Source organism: Salvelinus namaycush, chromosome 5, assembly GCF_016432855.1.
Source record: "Salvelinus namaycush isolate Seneca chromosome 5, SaNama_1.0, whole genome shotgun sequence".
Taxonomy (NCBI): Eukaryota; Metazoa; Chordata; class Actinopteri; order Salmoniformes; family Salmonidae; genus Salvelinus; species Salvelinus namaycush.
In genome coordinates this window covers 66308731-66330821 of record NC_052311.1, presented here as the reverse complement: position 1 = coordinate 66330821, position 22091 = coordinate 66308731, and the positions used below count along the sequence as shown (strand labels likewise).

The 22091-nt window shown below is 53.1% G+C and overlaps 1 protein-coding gene across 3 annotated transcripts in view; it reads left to right on the top strand.

Annotated features, from left to right (window-relative positions):
- Window positions 1–18495, top strand: part of LOC120048772 (hormone-sensitive lipase-like) — a 52267-nt gene extending 33772 nt beyond the window's left edge. For all 3 annotated transcript variants that reach the window (XM_038994978.1, XM_038994979.1, XM_038994977.1), the window contains exons 9-13: window positions 199–426; window positions 553–711; window positions 1800–2026; window positions 5505–5771; window positions 17357–18495. In XM_038994978.1, coding sequence (XP_038850906.1) covers window positions 199–426; window positions 553–711; window positions 1800–2026; window positions 5505–5771; window positions 17357–17758 — 1283 coding nt within the window. In that variant the 3' untranslated portion in view covers window positions 17759–18495. The remainder of the gene's footprint in view (window positions 1–198; window positions 427–552; window positions 712–1799; window positions 2027–5504; window positions 5772–17356) is intronic.
- The last annotated feature ends 3596 nt before the right edge of the window (window positions 18496–22091 follow it).

Genomic DNA, 22091 nt, shown 5'->3' with positions numbered 1-22091 from the left:
ATAAAACAACACCTATACGGTACTTGCATATCAACAACCACCCCCTCATTGCCCCATATAGACACGTGCACAGAGAGTGGGACTTAGAAGTGTTATACAGATTCTTACTTTTACTCAGCTTTTCTCCTTTCTCTCCCTCTTTCTGTTTCTCTCTCTCTCTTGCCTCAATCTACTGACTCTGACTCTCCTCTCTCTCAGGTTGGACGGGGGAGAATGTCTGTCTGGCCGGTGACAGTGCCGGTGGTAACCTGTGTATTACAACATCGATGCGCGCTGCGTCTCATGGTGTGCGAATGCCTGATGGCATTGTAGCTGCCTACCCTGCCATCCTGCTCACCGCCTATGCCTCGCCCTCCCGCCTGCTCACCCTCTTCGACCCCCTACTGCCCCTCAGTGTGCTCTCCAGGTGTCTCAGTGCCTACGCAGGTAAGACTGTGTGAGAGGGAGCAGAGATGGTTTACTGCCCCTGAGTGTAGTGCGTGGTGTTTGTGCATGCCAATCAATGCTGGTGAGTGATGTGTACCACATTTTCGCCCTCCCTCTCTCCCCCAGGTGAGGAGCCCCAGGCAGAGAAGCAGGTGGAGAAGGTGAGCACTCTGAGCATGGTGAGAAGAGACACGGCCCTGCTGCTCAGAGACTTCAAACAGGGAGCTTCCAACTGGATCCACTCCCTACTGGACCCCAACAGAGTCGCTGCCATGGCATCAACAGGTAGGTACACGTGTGTGTGTGTGTGTGTGTGTGTGTGTGTGTGTGTGTGTGTGTGTGTTGGAGGGGTGTGTCTTGTGGTGAGCGGGTGTGTGTGTCTCTGTATGTACTTGTGTTCACGCATCTTAGTGTCTGACTGATGTGAAATAATATTTTCCTATTACCGGAAGGGCCATGTATGGAAGATTTTATTGACATTGATATCCACAGTTGACGTCTAATTAACCAATCACCAACGGCCACCACCCTGTTACGTCACACCCTCATCCATCCATATCAATTCACTGCTTAGTCTCAGGCCACAGGAGGCTCTCACCACTAATTGTGTTGAAACCTTGCAGTAAGCAGACTATTCCAGGCGTCACCATGTTACCTGACACCCAGCAGCTGTGGACCAGACTAATGACTGTGTCATTGAGGGGTGTACATTATTAAAGGCCATGATGGGGAGTTCATTATTAATAGAAGAGCTCAGTGAGTACAGCTTTGAGAACAGACAAGCCATGACACCTCTTACAGCTGTGTTGTGACGGGGAGATCATATCATAATGACACCATTATTGCTTAAAGCTAGAATCAAAGTGGGCACCTCGCGTCTGTTTTGGTAAAAAGCTGAGGGATGGGTCTGGAGCAATGTAACCATTCTCAAATTCATACTGTAGACAGCTATGGATGGAAGGACTTACCATCCATGTGATAAAAATGGTAGTTTTAACCATGTTTTAAAGCTTTATAGTGTTAGTTTACATTTATATTGTTTAAAACATTGGGGTGAAATAAGATTATATGTGGGATTCTGATGAGGTATGACAGTTGAACTAAGCTCATGAGGCATTTTTAAGTTATATTCTTCAACAATCAATGGTGTATATCAATATTTTGAGTCCAAAAATTAATGTAGTATCTAACAATTCTACCTTTTAATATCCATCTCCCGATAACCACACGCCGCTCACCCCTGCCTCTTCTCACCGTCCTCCAATCATGTCTTCATTGATGTTTCCCTGTTCCATAATGGCCTCAGTCTTTGTCTCTCACTTTGCCTCTGTCTTATTTTGTCGATGACTCTTTCTCTTCTCTCTCTTCTTCAGACACGTCTTCGTCAGTGAGGAAGAGTGTGTCTGAGGCATCCATCAGCTCGCCCCACTCGGACCCCCCCGTGCCCCCTGAGCATCCCTTTGACTTCTCCCTGAGGAGAGAGTCTCTGAAGAGCCACACCTGCCAGGACCTGGCAGGCCACGCCAACAACGCCAACTCCACCCCCGCTGCTGCCCCCACCACTCCTGCCCACAATGCAATGGTGTTCCCCAAACCCACGGTATGATACTGCCTGAGTTGCCCTTAAAACTTCTTATGGCTGCAATCCCGTTAACGGGATGATATGACAACAGCCAGTGAAAGTGCATGGCGCCAAATTCAAACAACAGAAATCTCATAATTAAAATTCCTCAAACATACATGTGTTTTATACCATTTTAAAGGTAATCTTGTTGTTAATCCCACCAAAGTGTCCGATTTCAAATAGGCTTTACAGCGAAAGCCCCACAAACGATTGTTAGGTCACCGCAAAATCAGACAGTCATTTTTACAGCCAAAGACAGGAGTCACAAAAAGCAGAAATAGAGATAAAATGAATCACTAACCTTTGATGATCTTCATCAGATGACACTCATAGGACGTCATGTTACACAATACATATATGATTTGTTCGATAAAGTTCATATTTATATCCAAAAACCTCAGTTTACATTGGCGCCATGTTCAGAAATGCCTCCAAAATATCCGGAGAAATTGCAGAGAGCCACGTCAAATAACAAAAATACTCATCATAAACTTTGATGAAAGATACATAGAATTAAAGATACACTTGTTCTTAATGCAACCGCTGTGTCAGATTTCAAAAGCTTTACGGAAAAAGCACAATATTCAATAATCTGAGAACAGCGTTCAGCCACAAAAGGAAGCCACACAGTTACCCGCCAAATTGTGCAGTCAACAAAACTCATAAAAAGCATTATAAATCTTCACTTACCTTTGCTGATCTTTGTCGGAATGCACTCCCAGGACTCCCACAAGAAATGTTTGTTTTGTTCGGTAATGTCCATCATTTATGTCCAAATAGCTATTTTTGTTAGCGTGTTGGGTAAACAAATCCAAAGTCAGGAAGCGCGTTCACTAAAAGCAGACGAAATGTCAAAAAGTTCCGTAACAGTCAGTAGAAACATGTCAAACGATGTATTGAATCAATCTTTACAAAGTTTTTAACATAAATCTTCAGTAACGTTCCAACCGGAGAATTACATTGACGTCAGATGTGCGATGGAACAGAGCTCCCTCTCATGTGAATGCGCATGGTCAGGTCATGATAGACCTGACTAATTCCTGTCTCCTTCGGCCCCACTTCACAGTAGAGGTGTCAGACAAGGTTCTACAGACTGTTGACATCTAGTGGAAGCCGTAGGAAGTGCAAACTCATCCATATCCCACTGTGTATTCAATAGGGTCTTGGTTGAAAATCGACCAACCTCAGAATTCCCACTTCCTGTTTGGATTTTTTTCTCAGGTTTTTGCCTGCCATATGAGTTCTGTTATACTCACAGACATCATTCAAACAGTTTTAGAAACTTGAGAGTGTCTTCTATCCAATCTGAATAATAATATGCATATATTAGCAACTGGAACTGAAGAGCAGGCAGTTTACTATGGGCACCTCTGTGCACCTTTCATCCAAGCTACTCAATACTGTCCCTGCAGCCATAAGACGTTAACAGATGTAGGATCAGATTACCCTCTCCAAAACCTAACCTTAACAATTTTTTTGGGGGGGGTTAAACTGACTTCAGATCAGTGTGGCAGCTTCATCCTCACTGCTAGAGGTCGATTTCAAGTTTTCATAACAATCGGTAATCGGCCTTTTTGGATGCCGAATTTATATTGCAATCCACGAGGAGACTGCGTGGCAGGCTTGACCACCTGTTACGCGAGTGCCGCATCAAAAAGACCTTGTGGCTGCAAGGAGCCAAGGTAAGTTGCAGTCATCACGTAATCACTAGTTAATTACACATGGTTGAAGATTTTACTAGGTTAACTAGCTTGTTCTGCGTTGCATATAATCAATGCGGTGCCTGTTAATTTATCATCGAATCACAGCCTACTTCAACTTCTCCAAACGGGTGACGATTTAACAAAAGTGCATTCGTGAAAAAAGCACAATCGTTGCACAAATGTACCTAACCATAAACATCAATACCTTTCTTAAAATCAATACACAAGTATATATTTTTTAAATCCTGCATATGTAGTTAAAATAAATTAATGTTAGCAGGCAATAATAACTAGGGAAATTGTGTCACTTCTCTTGCCTTTAGTGCAAGCAGAGTCAGGGTATATGCAGCAGTTTGGGCTGCCTGGCTTGATGCGAACTGTGTGAAGACCATTTCTTCCTAACAAAGACCGTAATTCATTTGCCAGAATTTTACATAATTATGACATAACATTGAAGGTTGTGCAATGTAACAGCAATATTTAGACTTATGGATGCCACCCGTTAGATAAAATATGCAACGGTTCCGTATTTCACTGAAAGAATAAACGTTTTGTTTTCGAAATGATAGTTTCCGGATTTGACCATATTAATGACCAAAGGCTCGTATTTCTGTGTGTTTATTATATTATAATTAAGTATATGATTTGATAGAGCAGTCTGACTGAGCGGTGGAAGGCAGCAGCAGGCTCGTAAGCATTCATTCAAAAAGCACTTTACAGCATTTGCCAGCAGCTCTTAGCAATGCTTGAGACACAGCGCTGTTTGACTTCAAGCCTATCAACTCCCGAGATTAGGCTCACAATACTAAAATGCCTATTAGAACATCCAATAGTCAAGGTCTATGAAATACAAATGGTATAGAGAGACATAGTCCTGTAATAACTACAACCTAAAACTTCTTACCTGGGAATGTTGAAGACTCATGTTAAAAGGAACCCCCAGTTTTCATATGTTCTCATGTTCTGATCAAGGAACTTAAACGTTAGCTTTTTTACATGGCACATATTGCACTTTTCTTCTCTAACACTGTGTTTTTGCATTATTTAAACCAAATGGAACATGTTTCATTATTTATTTGAGACTAAATTGATTTTATTGATGTATTATATTAAGTTAAAATGTGTTCATTCAATATTGTTGTAATTGTCATTTATTACAAATATATAAATAAATCGGCCGATTTTAATTGGTATTGGCTTTTTTTGGTCCTCAAATAATTGGTTTTGGCGTTGAAAAATCATATTCGGTCGACCTCTACTTATTGCGTTTACGACCACTTCAGATACACTTGTCACTGAATTGTTGGTGTTTGTCTTAACGAAGCCTCTTGCTGAATAATTTATGCAAATAGATGGTGACCAAGCTGCTTGTCTTGTTTCCTCCTCCACAGATTTAACTGGCGGAGGCAGGCAAGCAGAACTGTGTGTCTGAGTGTAACCTCTAGTGTGTCAGTATGGGGATAATCTCTGTGTTTCTAGTCAGCCAGTCTGAATTAATGCTTCTGTCTACAGGGGGAATATGAAGAACTGTCACATGTCACAGTGAAACATGTCAATGTTTGTTCCAGTGATTTGAAATGGAAAAAATCTACCTGAGGCTTGTAGATTCTTAGAACAAGTGTCTGGTCCCAACGGAAAGACACATCAGTATTATCCAGTATCTAATACCATCAGGTTTCCACAGTCTTGGTCCTTGACTAGTGTTAACTTATGTATTGCCATGGTAACATATTTTTCTTGTACCCCTCCAGCCTGACAACGTGAGCTTCTTCCTCTCCAAAGAGGATGTGGTGTCCATGTCGGATGCTCTGTCTTCTGTTGCCATAGCGCCCCCTGAGGGGGAGGAGGGCGTGGTGCTGGAGCACCCTCGGGAGTTCCCCCTGGGCTTCGAACCGCTGCGCTCTGAGCGGCTGGCTGAGATGAAGCTGGCCACCTCGCCTGTCGTCAGGAACCCCTACATGTCTCCTCTACTGGCCCCCGACAGCATGCTGAGAGGACTGCCCCCCATTCACCTAGTGGTGGGTGAGAGGGAGGGAGGTGGTGGGTGAGAGGGAGGGAGGGAGGGAGGGAGGTGGTGGGTGAGAGGGAGGGAGGGAGGGAGGGAGGTGGTGGGTGAGAGGGAGGGAGGTGGTGGGTGAGAGGGAGGGAGGGAGGGAGGTGGTGGGTGAGAGGGAGGGAGGGAGGGAGGTGGTGGGTGAGAGGGAGGGAGGGAGGGAGGTGGTGGGTGAGAGGGGAGGGAGGGAGGTGGTGGGTGAGAGGGAGGGAGGTGGTGGGTGAGGGAGGACTGACTACCTAGTGGTGGGTGAGAGGGAGGGAGGGAGGGAGGTGGTGGGTGAGAGGGAGGGAGGACTGACTACCTAGTGGTGGGGGGGGAGGGAGGGAGGACTGACTACCTAGTGGTGGGGGGGGAGGGAGGGAGGACTGACTACCTAGTGGTGGGGGGGAGGGAGGGAGGACTGACTACCTAGTGGTGGGGGGAGGGAGGGAGGACTGACTACCTAGTGGTGGGGGGGGAGGGAGGGAGGGAGGACTGACTACCTAGTGGTGGGGGGGGAGGGAGGGAGGGAGGACTGACTACCTAGTGGTGGGAGGGAAGGAGGGAGGACTGACTACCTAGTGGTGGGAGGGAAGGAGGGAGGACTGACTACCTAGTGGTGGGAGGGAAGGAGGGAGGACTGACTACCTAGTGGTGGGAGGGAAGGAGGGAGGACTGACTACCTAGTGGTGGGAGGGAAGGAGGGAGGACTGACTACCTAGTGGTGGGAGGGAAGGAGGGAGGACTGACTACCTAGTGGTGGGAGGGAAGGAGGGAGGACTGACTACCTAGTGGTGGGAGGGAAGGAGGGAGGACTGACTACCTAGTGGTGGGAGGGAGGGAGGGAGGACTGACTACCTAGTGGTGGGAGGGAAGGAGGGAGGACTGACTACCTAGTGGTGGGAGGGAAGGAGGGAGGACTGACTACCTAGTGGTGGGAGGGAGGGAGGGAGGACTGACTACCTAGTGGTGGGAGGGAGGGAGGGAGGACTGACTACCTAGTGGTGGGAGGGAGGGAGGGAGGACTGACTACCTAGTGGTGGGAGGGAGGGAGGGAGGACTGACTACCTAGTGGTGGGAGGGAGGGAGGACTGACTACCTAGTGGTGGGAGGGAGGGAGGGAGGGAGGGAGGGAGGACTGACTACCTAGTGGTGGGAGGGAGGGAGGACTGACTACCTAGTGGTGGGAGGGAGGGAGGACTGACTACCTAGTGGTGGGAGGGAGGGAGGGACGACTGACTTCCTAGTGGTGGGAGGGAGGTTAGGGACGACTGACTACCTAGTGGTGGGAGGGACGACTGGCTACCTAGTGGTGGGAGGGAGGGAGGGACGACTGACTACCTAGTGGTGGGAGGGACGACTGACTACCTAGTGGTGGGAGGGAGGGAGGGAGGACTGACTACCTAGTGGTGGGAGGGAGGGAGGACTGACTACCTAGTGGTGGGAGGGAGGGAGGGACGACTGACTACCTAGTGGTGGGAGGGAGGGAGGGACGACTGACTACCTAGTGGTGGGAGGGAGGGAGGGACGACTGACTACCTAGTGGTGGGAGGGAGGGAGGGACGACTGACTACCTAGTGGTGGAGGGAGGGAGGACTGACTACCTAGTGGTGGGAGGGAGGGAGGGAGGACTGACTACCTAGTGGTGGGTGGGAGGGAGGGAGGGAGGACTGACTACCTAGTGGTGGGTGGGAGGGAGGGAGGACTGACTACCTAGTGGGTGGGTGGGAGGGAGGGAGGACTGACTACCTAGTGGTGGGTGGGAGGGAGGGAGGGAGGACTGACTACCTAGTGGGTGGGAGGGAGGGAGGGAGGGAGGACTGACTACCTAGTGGTGGGTGGGAGGGAGGGAGGGAGGACTGACTACCTAGTGGTGGGTGGGAGGGAGGGAGGACTGACTACCTAGTGGTGGGAGGGAGGGAGGGAGGGAGGACTGACTACCTAGTGGTGGGAGGACTGACTACCTAGTGGTGGGAGGGAGGGAGGGAGGACTGACTACCTAGTGGTGGGAGGGAGGGAGGACTGACTACCTAGTGGTGGGAGGGAGGGAGGGAGGGAGGACTGACTACCTAGTGGTGGGAGGGAGGGAGGGAGGACTGACTACCTAGTGGTGGGAGGGAGGGAGGGAGGACTGACTAACTAGTGGTGGGAGGGAAGGAGGGAGGACTGACTACCTAGTGGTGGGAGGGAGGGAGGGAGGACTGACTACCTAGTGGTGGGAGGGAAGGAGGGAGGACTGACTACCTAGTGGTGGGAGGGAAGGAGGGAGGACTGACTACCTAGTGGTGGGAGGGAAGGAGGGAGGACTGACTACCTAGTGGTGGGAGGGAGGGAGGGAGGACTGACTACCTAGTGGTGGAAGGGAGGGAGGGAGGACTGACTACCTAGTGGTGGGAGGGAGGGAGGGAGGACTGACTACCTAGTGGTGGGAGGGAGGGAGGACTGACTACCTAGTGGTGGGAGGGAGGGAGGACTGACTACCTAGTGGTGGGAGGGAGGGAGGACTGACTACCTAGTGGTGGGAGGGAGGGAGGGACGACTGACTTCCTAGTGGTGGGAGGGAGGTTAGGGACGACTGACTACCCTAGTGGTGGGAGGGACGACTGACTACCTAGTGGTGGGAGGGAGGGAGGGACGACTGACTACCTAGTGGTGGGAGGGACGACTGACTACCTAGTGGTGGGAGGGAGGGAGGGACGACTGACTACCTAGTGGTGGGAGGGAGGGAGGGAGGGAGGACTGACTACCTAGTGGTGGGAGGGAGGGAGGACTGACTACCTAGTGGTGGGAGGGGAGGGAGGGAGGGAGGACTGACTACCTAGTGGTGGGAGGGAGGGAGGGAGGACTGACTACCTAGTGGTGGGAGGGAGGGAGGGAGGACTGACTACCTAGTGGTGGGTGGGAGGGAGGGAGGGAGGACTGACTACCTAGTGGTGGGTGGGAGGGAGGGAGGGAGGACTGACTACCTAGTGGTGGGTGGGAGGGAGGGAGGGAGGACTGACTACCTAGTGGTGGGTGGGAGGGAGGGAGGACTGACTACCTAGTGGTGGGAGGGAGGGAGGGAAGGGGAGGACTGACTACCTAGTGGTGGGAGGGATGACTGACTACCTAGTGGTGGGAGGGAGGGAGGGAGGACTGACTACCTAGTGGTGGGAGGGAGGGAGGACTGACTACCTAGTGGTGGGAGGGAGGGAGGGAGGACTGACTACCTAGTGGTGGGAGGGAGGGAGGACTGACTACCTAGTGGTGGGAGGGAGGGAGGACTGACTACGTAGTGGTGGGAGGGAGGGAGGGAGGACTGACTACCTGGTGGTGGGAGGGAAGGAGGGAGGACTGACTACCTAGTGGTGGGAGGGAGGGAGGACTGACCTACCTAGTGGTGGGAGGGAAGGAGGGAGGACTGACTACCTAGTGGTGGGAGGGAAGGAGGGAGGACTTGACTACCTAGTGGTGGGAGGGAGGGAGGACTGACTACCTAGTGGTGGTGGAGGGAGGGAGGGAGGACTGACTACCTAGTGGTGGAAGGGAGGGAGGGAGGACTGACTACCTAGTGGTGGGAGGGAGGGAGGGAGGACTGACTACCTAGTGGTGGGAGGGAGGGAGGGAGGACTGACTACCTAGTGGTGGGAGGGAGGGAGGGAGGACTGACTACCTAGTGGTGGGAGGGAGGGAGGACTGACTACCTAGTGGTGGGAGGGAGGGAGGACTGACTACCTAGTGGTGGGAGGGAGGGAGGACTGACTACCTAGTGGTGGGAGGGAGGGAGGGACGACTGACTACCTAGTGGTGGGAGGGAGGGAGGGACGACTGACTACCTAGTGGTGGGAGGGAAGGAGGGAGGACTGACTACCTAGTGGTGGGAGGGAAGGAGGGAGGACTGACTACCTAGTGGTGGGAGGGAAGGAGGGAGGACTGACTACCTAGTGGTGGGAGGGAAGGAGGGAGGACTGACTACCTAGTGGTGGGAGGGAGGACTGACTACCTAGTGGTGGGAGGGAAGGAGGGAGGACTGACTACCTAGTGGTGGGAGGGAGGGAGGACTGACTACCTAGTGGTGGGAGGAGGGAGGGAGGACTGACTACCTAGTGGTGGGAGGGAGGGAGGGAGGACTGACTACCTAGTGGTGGGAGGGAGGGAGGACTGACTACCTAGTGGTGGGAGGGAGGGAGGACTGACTACCTAGTGGTGGGAGGGAGGGAGGGAGGGAGGGAGGACTGACTACCTAGTGGTGGGAGGGAGGGAGGACTGACTACCTAGTGGTGGGAGGGAGGGAGGACTGACTACCTAGTGGTGGGAGGGAGGGAGGGACGACTGACTTCCTAGTGGTGGGAGGGAGGTTAGGGACGACTGACTACCTAGTGGTGGGAGGGACGACTGGCTACCTAGTGGTGGGAGGGAGGGAGGGACGACTGACTACCTAGTGGTGGGAGGGACGACTGACTACCTAGTGGTGGGAGGGAGGGAGGGAGGACTGACTACCTAGTGGTGGGAGGGAGGGAGGACTGACTACCTAGTGGTGGGAGGGAGGGAGGACTGACTACCTAGTGGTGGGAGGGAGGGAGGGACGACTGACTACCTAGTGGTGGGAGGGAGGGAGGGAGGGACGACTGACTACCTAGTGGTGGGAGGGAGGGAGGGACGACTGACTACCTAGTGGTGGGAGGGAGGGAGGGACGACTGACTACCTAGTGGTGGGAGGGAGGGAGGACTGACTACCTAGTGGTGGGAGGGAGGGAGGGAGGACTGACTACCTAGTGGTGGGTGGGAGGGAGGGAGGGAGGACTGACTACCTAGTGGTGGGTGGGAGGGAGGGAGGGAGGACTGACTACCTAGTGGTGGGTGGGAGGGAGGGAGGGAGGACTGACTACCTAGTGGTGGGAGGGAGGGAGGACTGACTACCTAGTGGTGGGTGGGAGGGAGGGAGGACTGACTACCTAGTGGTGGGAGGGAGGGAGGGAGGGAGGACTGACTACCTAGTGGTGGGAGGACTGACTACCTAGTGGTGGGAGGGAGGGAGGGAGGACTGACTACCTAGTGGTGGGAGGGAGGGAGGACTGACTACCTAGTGGTGGGAGGGAGGGAGGGAGGACTGACTACCTAGTGGTGGGAGGGAGGGAGGGAGGACTGACTACCTAGTGGTGGGAGGGAGGGAGGGAGGACTGACTACCTAGTGGTGGGAGGGAGGGAGGGAGGACTGACTAACTAGTGGTGGGAGGGAAGGAGGGAGGACTGACTACCTAGTGGTGGGAGGGAGGGAGGGAGGACTGACTACCTAGTGGTGGGAGGGAAGGAGGGAGGACTGACTACCTAGTGGTGGGAGGGAAAGAGGGAGGACTGACTACCTAGTGGTGGGAGGGAGGGAGGGAGGACTGACTACCTAGTGGTGGAAGGGAGGGAGGGAGGACTGACTACCTAGTGGTGGGAGGGAGGGAGGGAGGACTGACTACCTAGTGGTGGGTGGGAGGGAGGGAGGACTGACTACCTAGTGGTGGGTGGGAGGGAGGGAGGACTGACTACCTAGTGGTGGGAGGGAGGGGAGGACTGACTACCTAGTGGTGGGAGGGAGGGAGGACTGACTACCTAGTGGTGGGAGGGAGGGAGGACTGACTACCTAGTGGTGGAGGGAGGGAGGGACGACTGACTTCCTAGTGGTGGGAGGGAGGTTAGGGACGACTGACTACCTAGTGGTGGGAGGGACGACTGACTACCTAGTGGTGGGAGGGAGGGAGGGACGACTGACTACCTAGTGGTGGGAGGGACGACTGACTACCTAGTGGTGGGAGGGAGGGAGGGACGACTGACTACCTAGTGGTGGGAGGGAGGGAGGGAGGACTGACTACCTAGTGGTGGGAGGGAGGGAGGACTGACTACCTAGTGGTGGGAGGGAGGGAGGGAGGGAGGACTGACTACCTAGTGGTGGGAGGGAGGGAGGGAGGGACGACTGACTACCTAGTGGTGGGAGGGAGGGAGGGACGACTGACTACCTAGTGGTGGGAGGGAGGGAGGACTGACTACCTAGTGGTGGGAGGGAGGGAGGGAGGACTGACTACCTAGTGGTGGGAGGGAGGGAGGGAGGGAGGACTGACTACCTAGTGGTGGGAGGGAGGGAGGGAGGACTGACTACCTAGTGGTGGGTGGGAGGGAGGGAGGGAGGACTGACTACCTAGTGGTGGGTGGGAGGGAGGGAGGGAGGACTGACTACCTAGTGGTGGGTGGGAGGGAGGGAGGGAGGACTGACTACCTAGTGGTGGGTGGGAGGGAGGGAGGACTGACTACCTAGTGGTGGGAGGGAGGGAGGGAGAGAGGGAGGACTGACTACCTAGTGGTGGGAGGGAGGACTGACTACCTAGTGGTGGGAGGGAGGGAGGGAGGACTGACTACCTAGTGGTGGGAGGGAGGGAGGACTGACTACCTAGTGGTGGGAGGGAGGGAGGGAGGACTGACTACCTAGTGGTGGGAGGGAGGGAGGACTGACTACCTAGTGGTGGGAGGGAGGGAGGACTGACTACGTAGTGGAGGGAGGGAGGGAGGACTGACTACCTGGTGGTGGGAGGGAGGGAGGGAGGACTGACTACCTAGTGGTGGGAGGGAGGGAGGACTGACTACCTAGTGGTGGGAGGGAAGGAGGGAGGACTGACTACCTAGTGGTGGGAGGGAAGGAGGGAGGACTGACTACCTAGTGGTGGGAGGGAGGGAGGACTGACTACCTAGTGGTGGGAGGGAGGGAGGGAGGACTGACTACCTAGTGGTGGAAGGGAGGGAGGGAGGACTGACTACCTAGTGGTGGGAGGGAGGGAGGGAGGACTGACTACCTAGTGGTGGGAGGGAGGGAGGACTGACTACCTAGTGGTGGGAGGGAGGGAGGACTGACTACCTAGTGGTGGGAGGGAGGGAGGACTGACTACCTAGTGGTGGGAGGGAGGGAGGGACGACTGACTTCCTAGTGGTGGGAGGGAGGTTAGGGACGACTGACTACCTAGTGGTGGGAGGGACGACTGACTACCTAGTGGTGGGAGGGAGGGAGGGACGACTGACTACCTAGTGGTGGGAGGGAGGGAGGGACGACTGACTACCTAGTGGTGGGAGGGACGACTGACTACCTAGTGGTGGGAGGGAGGGAGGGAGGACTGACTCCCTAGTGGTGGGAGGGAGGGAGGACTGACTACCTAGTGGTGGGAGGGAGGGAGGGAGGGAGGACTGACTACCTAGTGGTGGGAGGGAGGGAGGGAGGGACGACTGACTACCTAGTGGTGGGAGGGAGGGAGGGACGACTGACTACCTAGTGGTGGGAGGGAGGGAGGACTGACTACCTAGTGGTGGGAGGGAGGGAGGGAGGACTGACTACCTAGTGGTGGGAGGGAGGGAGGGAGGACTGACTACCTAGTGGTGGGTGGGAGGGAGGGAGGGAGGACTGACTACCTAGTGGTGGGTGGGAGGGAGGGAGGGAGGACTGACTACCTAGTGGTGGGTGGGAGGGAGGGAGGGAGGACTGACTACCTAGTGGTGGGTGGGAGGGAGGGAGGACTGACTACCTAGTGGTGGGAGGAGGGAGGGAGGGAGGACTGACTACCTAGTGGTGGGAGGGAGGACTGACTACCTAGTGGTGGGAGGGAGGGAGGGAGGACTGACTACCTAGTGGTGGGAGGGAGGGAGGACTGACTACCTAGTGGTGGGAGGGAGGGAGGGAGGACTGACTACCTAGTGGTGGGAGGGAGGGAGGACTGACTACCTAGTGGTGGGAGGGAGGGAGGGAGGACTGACTACGTAGTGGTGGGAGGGAGGGAGGGAGGACTGACTACCTGGTGGTGGGAGGGAGGGAGGACTGACTACCTAGTGGTGGGAGGGAGGGAGGGAGGACTGACTACCTAGTGGTGGGAGGGAGGGAGGGAGGACTGACTACCTAGTGGTTGGAGGGAGGGAGGGAGGACTGACTACCTAGTGGTGGGAGGGAGGGAGGACTGACTACCTAGTGGTGGGAGGGAGGGAGGACTGACTACCTAGTGGTGGGAGGGAGGGAGGGTGGACTGACTACCTCGTGGTGGGAGGGAGGGAGGACTGACTACCTCGTGGTGGGAGGGAGGGGGGGAGGACTGACTACCTAGTGGTGGGTGGGAGGGAGGGAGGGAGGACTGACTACCTAGTGGTGGGAGGGAGGGAGGGAGGACTGACTACCTAGTGGTGGGAGGGAGGGAGGGAGGACTGACTACCTAGTGGTGGGAGGGAGGGAGGGAGGACTGACTACCTAGTGGTGGGAGGGAGGGAGGACTGACTACCTAGTGGTGGGAGGGAGGGAGGGAGGGAGGACTGACTACCTGGTGGTGGGAGGGAGGGAGGACTGACTACCTAGTGGTGGGAGGGAGGGAGGGAGGACTGACTACCTAGTGGTGGGAGGGAGGGAGGACTGACTACCTAGTGGTGGGAGGGAGGGAGGACTGACTACCTAGTGGTGGGAGGGAGGGAGGGAGGACTGACTACCTCGTGGTGGGAGGGAGGGAGGGAGGGAGGACTGACTACCTCGTGGTGGGAGGGAGGGAGGACTGACTACCTCGTGGTGGGAGGGAGGGAGGGAGGGAGGACTGACTACCTCGTGGTGGGAGGGAGGGAGGGAGGACTGACTACCTCGTGGTGGGAGGGAGGGAGGGAGGACTGACTACCTAGTGGTGGGAGGGAGGGAGGGAGGACTGACTACCTAGTGGTGGGAGGGAGGACTGACTACCTAGTGGTGGGAGGGAGGACTGACTACCTAGTGGTGGGAGGGAGGACTGACTACCTAGTGGTGGGAGGGAGGGAGGGAGGGAGGACTGACTACCTAGTGGTGGGAGGGAGGACTGACTACCTAGTGGTGGGAGGGAGGACTGACTACCTAGTGGTGGGAGGGAGGGACTGACTACCTAGTGGTGGGAGGGAGGGAGGACTGACTACCTAGTGGTGGGAGGGAGGGAGGACTGACTACCTAGTGGTGGGAGGGAGGGCGGACTGACTACCTAGTGGTGGGAGGGAGGGAGGGAGGACTGACTACCTAGTGGTGGGAGGGAGGGCGGACTGACTACCTAGTGGTGGGAGGGAGGGAGGACTGACTACCTAGTGGTGGGAGGGAGGACTGACTACCTAGTGGTGGGAGGGAGGGAGGACTGACTACCTAGTGTTGGGAGGGAGGACTGACTACCTAGTGTTGGGAGGGAGGACTGACTAGTGGTGGGAGGGAGGGAGGACTGACTACCTAGTGGTGGGAGGGAGGGAGGACTGACTACCTAGTGGTGGGAGGGAGGACTGACTACCTAGTGGTGGGAGGGAGGGAGCACTACCTAGTGGTGGGAGGGAGGACTGACTACCTAGTGGTGGGAGGGTGGGAGGGAGGACTGACTACCTAGTGGTGGGAGGGAGGACTGACTACCTAGTGGTGGGAGGGAGGGAGCACTACCTAGTGGTGGGAGGGAGGACTGACTACCTAGTGGTGGGAGGGAGGACTGACTACCTAGTGGTGGGAGGGAGGGAGGACTGACTACCTAGTGGTGGGAGGGAGGGAGGACTGACTACCTAGTGGTGGGAGGGAGGGAGGGAGGACTGACTACCTAGTGGTGGGAGGGAGGGAGGGAGGACTGACTACCTAGTGGTGGGAGGGAGGACTGACTACCTAGTGGTGGGAGGGAGGGAGGACTGACTACCTAGTGGTGGGAGGGAGGGAGGGAGGACTGACTACCTAGTGGTGGGAGGGAGGGAGGGAGGACTGACTACCTAGTGGTGGGAGGGAGGGAGGGAGGGAGGACTGACTACCTAGTGGTGGGAGGGAGGGAGGGAGGACTGACTACCTAGTGGTGGGAGGGAAGGAGGGACGACTGACTACCTAGTGGTGGGAGGGAGGGAGGGACGACTGACTACCTACTGGTGGGAGGGAGGGAGGGAGGGACGACTGACTACCTAGTGGTGGGAGGGAGGGAGGGACGACTGACTACCTAGTGGTGGGAGGGAGGGAGGGACGACTGACTACCTAGTGGTGGGAGGGAGGGAGGGACGACTGACTACCTAGTGGTGGGAGGGAGGGAGGGACGACTGACTACCTAGTGGTGGGAGGGAGGGAGGGAGGACTGACTACCTAGTGGTGGGAGGGAGGGAGGACTGACTACCTAGTGGTGGGAGGGAGGGAGGACTGACTACCTAGTGGTGGGAGGGAGGGAGGGAGGATTGACTACCTAGTGGTGGGAGGGAGGGAGGGAGGACTGACTACCTAGTGGTGGGAGGGAGGGAGGGAGGACTGACTACCTAGTGGAGGGAGGGAGGGAGGGAGGACTGACTACCTAGTGGTGGGAGGGAGGGAGGACTGACTACCTAGTGGTGGGAGGGAGGGAGGGAGGACTGACTACCTAGTGGTGGGAGGGAGGACTGACTACCTAGTGGTGGGAGGGAGGGAGGACTGACTACCTCGTGGTGGGAGGGAGGGAGGGAGGACTGACTACCTAGTGGTGGGAGGGAGGGAGGGAGGGAGGACTGACTACCTAGTGGTGGGAGGGAGGGAGGGAGGACTGACTACCTAGTGGTGGGAGGGAGGACTGACTACCTAGTGGTGGGAGGGAGGACTGACTACCTAGTGGTGGGAGGGAGGGAGGGAGGGAGGGAGGACTGACTACCTAGTGGTGGGAGGGAGGGAGGGAGGGAGGACTGACTACCTAGTGGTGGGAGGGAGGACTGACTACCTAGTGGTGGGAGGGAGGACTGACTACCTAGTGGTGGGAGGGAGGGACTGACTACCTAGTGGTGGGAGGGAGGGAGGACTGACTACCTAGTGGTGGGAGGGAGGGAGGACTGACTACCTAGTGGTGGGAGGGAGGGCGGACTGACTACCTAGTGGTGGGAGGGAGGGAGGACTGACTACCTAGTGGTGGGAGGGAGGACTGACTACCTAGTGGTGGGAGGGAGGACTGACTACCTAGTGGTGGGAGGGAGGACTGACTACCTAGTGGTGGGAGGGAGGACTGACTAGTGGTGGGAGGGAGGGAGGGAGGACTGACTAGTGGTGGGAGGGAGGGAGGACTGACTACCTAGTGGTGGGAGGGAGGGAGGGAGGGAGGGAGGACTGACTACCTAGTGGTGGGAGGGAGGACTGACTACCTAGTGGTGGGAGGGAGGGAGCACTACCTAGTGGTGGGAGGGAGGACTGACTACCTAGTGGTGGGAGGGAGGACTGACTACCTAGTGGTGGGAGGGAGGACTGACTACCTAGTGGTGGGAGGGAGGACTGACTACCTAGTGGTGGGAGGGTGGGAGGGAGGACTGACTACCTAGTGGTGGGAGGGAGGGAGCACTACCTAGTGGTGGGAGGGAGGACTGACTACCTAGTGGTGGGAGGGTGGGAGGGAGGACTGACTACCTAGTGGTGGGAGGGAGGACTGACTACCTAGTGGTGGGAGGGAGGGAGGACTGACTACCTAGTGGTGGGTGTGAGAGAAATGGAGTTGACAACTGGCTTGTCCCAATCCTTTTCTGGTCTTTTCCACCAATTTAGTATTATTTTTTGCATGATCCTATAAGACCCTCTTTGACTCAGTTGTTTATCTCTCCTTCTCCCCCTAGGCCTGTGCGTTAGACCCCATGCTGGATGACTCTGTGATGTTTGCCAAGCGCCTGAGGAACGTAGATCAGCCAGTCACCCTGTGTGTGGTGGACGACCTCCCCCACGGCTTTCTCAGCCTATCACAGCTCTCCAGGGAGACTAGGGAAGCGGCTAACGTCTGCGTCAACCGAATCAGGGACGTCTTTGACCAGAAGGACTCGCCCCAGGAGCCGCGCATGCACCGCAAGCTGGAAAGGACCAATCGCCGTGCTTCCTCTGTCGCCACGGGTGACCCAGAGAAGCTTTTTGCAGCACCCATTCAAGAGGAGGAGCTGCTGGTGGCCAGGGGAGGGGCTCTAGTTCCAGATGGGGCGGGGCTAGTTGGCTTGGCAGCACAGAACAACATAGACATTGTGGGATAAAGGCATAATCAGGGGTTTGCTAGATGAGTACTGTTTGTTAAAGGATTTAAAAGAGATGGAGAAAAGGGGGGATTTGGGCCATATGAAGCCTGGGAGAGGAGAAGGGAATAGAGCGAAGCAAAGACAGCAGGAGGAGGATATGCAGAAGGAGTTGGTAGCATGCCCAGTTTTGGAGAGACAAAATGAAGTACCTATGGATAGAGAGGATAGCAAGTACTAAATGCAACCTCTTCAGCTTTCAAACTCTCAATTGCTGCTTGCTGTTTAGCACCATGCAGAGCAACATGTTGCCCATACTGGTTGACACACACACACACACAAAATCACTTTGCCTTTTGGGCTGCTGCATTGTGCTCGGTGTAGAACTGTGAGTTTGGAGCCTGGACATTATAAAACAGCACAGAGCGTTGTGGTGAATGGTCGATCCATCTCCCTATAGAAGACTATTCCAGTCCCTAATCAGATAGTGGTAGACGTGCAATGAGCTCCTACATAGTGCCATCACAACTTAATGGCCACTTGTTTTTTAGGGAGCTACTCTAAATCAAGCTTAATAACTGTAGAACTCTGAGGTCTGTTAAACTAGTTGGTTGTGAATACTGCCGCTGTTCGGTCACTTACTCTGCTGATTGGCCCATCAATAGGGTGCTGCAGCACTGGAAACAACAAACTTAGAAATTGGAAGGATTTGGTAGTACCTTGAAATTGTTAACCATAATAGATCTTATGTCATAGTATTCCTTGTTATTTGTATTTATTGTGTGTGTGTGTGTGTGTGTGTGTGTGTGTATATATATATACTCGTATTGTATTCTTATTTTAACCATGGATCATAGTTATACCTGTTTGTTCAAGGCTTTTAAGAGCATATTGTGAGGTGGATGCTAAGTTATGTTCCTAGCTGTGTAGTGCCATACTCTGTGGCTGCTCATTCCTAGTTGTTGAAAGTAGCCAAATGTTAACCTCTACCACTGTAGCGACTAGTGGTCAGCTAGCCGTTAGCCACCCAAACATTCACCTCACAGTGAGATGTGACATAGTCGATATTATTATATTCTGCTCTTTCTTTTATACTGATATATTATAACTAGCCAATCATAAATAGCTAATGCAATATTATAGCTGCATGTTCATCAGTGCAATCAAAAGGATTCAGTTGTGCCATAATGATATTGTGCTTGGATTTAAGTACACTGTTGTGGGGGTGAAGCATCAAGTCACAGTCGTTTTTGTTTTTATTGACACACAGTAATTAAGTCTTATGATTTTAAGTCTCTTGTGCTCAGCCTTTGTTTGTTGCCATCTAAAAGCAACACTTAGCTGTCTATAGACTGACTGCCTTTAGAAGCAGATGTTTTTTTAAAGACTTGAAATCCTTTCTCTATTTGCACAGCGAATAACTTCAATATGAAAGCCTGAAGCAGACAGATGCACTGCACATCTCTTCATACTATATCTGTACATCACTGCACTGACTGCCAAAACCGCAGCCCTCTATCCCAGGATGCAGTGCGTTACACTGCCACAGCCCTTGAGCCAGGGGACGTCCTGCTTGCTGACCCATTTCTGCACCTCCGTCCAAATCACAGAGGATCCATTCTGCTCCAACAGCCTGTACTGAGCGAGCAGGAGAATCTAGAACAAGCCTGATAGTGAGCTCATACTCACTGAGCAGGTGACTTCTCTAGTTAGCTAATGTGTCTTTTTGTGCACCTTTAGGACATTCTACAGTGGCTAACTGACAATCTAGGTTCTACACCATCTTTACCCCGTGCAAATACTCAGGGGCTGATGCTGCTACTACTACGTTTTGACTGAATCTGATTTGATACTTGATATGGCCTCTGTCTAGCTTGTTGAGAATGAATGATTCACATTGGAGTGAAGGAGGTGTCCCTTTTGTGTCATCCTCTAGCAAGCCTTTAACTAAATATAAATGACAACAACCTCACTTCTGGTGCTGTCCTTGTCTGGTGGTCACAGGCCTGGGTTGCCAGATCTGTTGAGAATTATGCTGGGTGATAAAGATTGCTTTTGGCTGGATTTAGAGCAGGGTTTATCCAGCACAAGGTCATAATCTAGTATTATGATTCACTGTCCTGTTTGCTGCCAATGCTTATTGCAGCGTTTTGAGGCAGGCTGATAGAAATTAAGAGAGCTGTTAAGTGATTCCTTGAATACCTACATGGTTATCTTGTTTTTAGAAGTCTTGTGTTTAATGGTTGATGGTTTTAGATGCTAGTTATGATCATTTCACACTTTTTCTTTGTACGTTAAGTGTAACTGTGTGTCTGTGTTTAGTGCCGTGTGAGTGTCTGGTAAGTGGATTCTGTATGTGTCTATCAATGACTCTAACATTGCACGTGTTTGTTAGTGATTGTGTGGGGGGAACATCTACCATCTTTGGAACATGATTGTGTGTTTTTAAATGCAGCAGTAAAGCAGCACGTGGGTGTATGGGGCCATGAGTTGCAATCCAAGCCTCTGAATCTCATGGGTGTTGTACAGTACACTATTGGTTAGCCAAGCAGGACTTCTGAGATCCCATTTAACATTATGCATTCTGTCAGCCATCCATTACTAGGATGCATTACAAGGTCCTTGATGAATACAGTTCTCATTGTGCGCTAGCAACATGACTGATCATGCATATTGAGATTTAGTAGCCTGGTGTCTCCATTGCCAGAGTAGATATCATAACCCCACACACACACACACGACCAGCACCACTCCAGGCCCTATGGGATGCCCTGAATGGCTCCTATGGACTACTAGCGCCCCCAATGAGCAAGGCTGGTACAGCCCTCTGACCTATCTATGGAAATGTGTAATGGTGGGTTAGAACCGCTTGGTGGTTTATGACCAAATCCTTTTTATTTGGGTTGTGGCTTTAGACCAGGTCCTGGTCAGAAACATTGCTCTTGTTTTCTTGGTGGGTCACAATAAATTATTTTATATGGGTCACAGTGCAACAACTTTGGGAACCACTGCAATAAGCTGCTCTTTTAATGGCTACCAATCCTTCACCTGATCTGAGAGGAGGGCAACGCACAGGAGAAATCCATGACATGGTGCTAGCCCATTAGTCTCGTGAGGTTATCACCATCTTGTTTTCACCTTCCTAGTCTAGGTTGTCAGGAAAGGGGAGGAGCCATTTGAGAACATTGGAACATGGTCTCCCTCCACATGTGGGCAACTACTGTTTCTATGCCTCTAGAGTTTAAAAATATATATATTTAAAAAAATAAAAAAGTTTTGTCTTTATTTAACTAAGCAAGTAATTTACGAACAAATTATTTTCAATGACAACCTAGGAACAGTGGGTTAACTGCCTTGTTCAGGGGCAGAACGACAGATTTTTACTGTGTCAGCTCGGGGATTCGATCTTGCAACCTTTCGGTTACTAGTCCAATGCTCTTAACCACTAGGCTACCTGCCGCCCGATGCATCATGCATTAGCATTTGTGTGCGTGTTGCCGCGTTCAAAACAACTTGCCACTGAAAAATGAGGTCAAATCATGACGTCAGTGATCTTCAGGTCGGAAAGTCCGAGCTCTAGAAAGAGGCCCAAGATTCCGAGTTGGATGAAGGTTCAAATACATTTTCAGTCAGATCGCTTTTTTCTCGATTTCACAGTTTTGAACGCTCGGAAGTTGGAGAATTTCTATTTCCTAGTTGTTTTGGGGAGTGTGGTCCTCATTTTGGTCTTGAAATGCAAAATGGCTGAAGTGGTGTGGCGTGGCTTTGTGTGTTTTGATTATACATCGTACCTCAACCATTTCCCTCATGTATAGGCTATTTACACTGGATTCAACATCTCTTAGCCCGGGATATCTTTAGCTCTAGGGCTAACCTGAAACATGCATTGTGAAAAGCCTATTAGTACGTCAACATATTATCTAAAAGTTGTTTAGGTCAAGTACCCGGTCAAATGTTACACCACACACAGCTATGCAGTAACACACCAGCATCCTTTACTAGATTTTGTCTTTGGTGAGCCATGTCTCCTTTTTCGATCTAAAATTCGGTTACTTACTTGGTTGAAATGCTTTCGATCAACCCTGAGGCTAGAGTTATGCAAGGCTATTTTCCATTTCCATTTGGTCATTTAGCAGACGGCATAGCACTTAGTTTGCCTAGAGCATTGTGCAATCTACACAATCTGGTCACTTGAGAATACTTGAATAGAACTGATCTCGACTGCCTCCTTCGCAGAATGTGTTCTTCTTTATAGGAAATGATTTTCTTCTCTTATTTTGTCCCCCTAAGACCAGGGGTTCTAAAAGTGGGGTCTGTGGAGGTACTGCAGGGCGTCCGTGGCCAGACGACATTT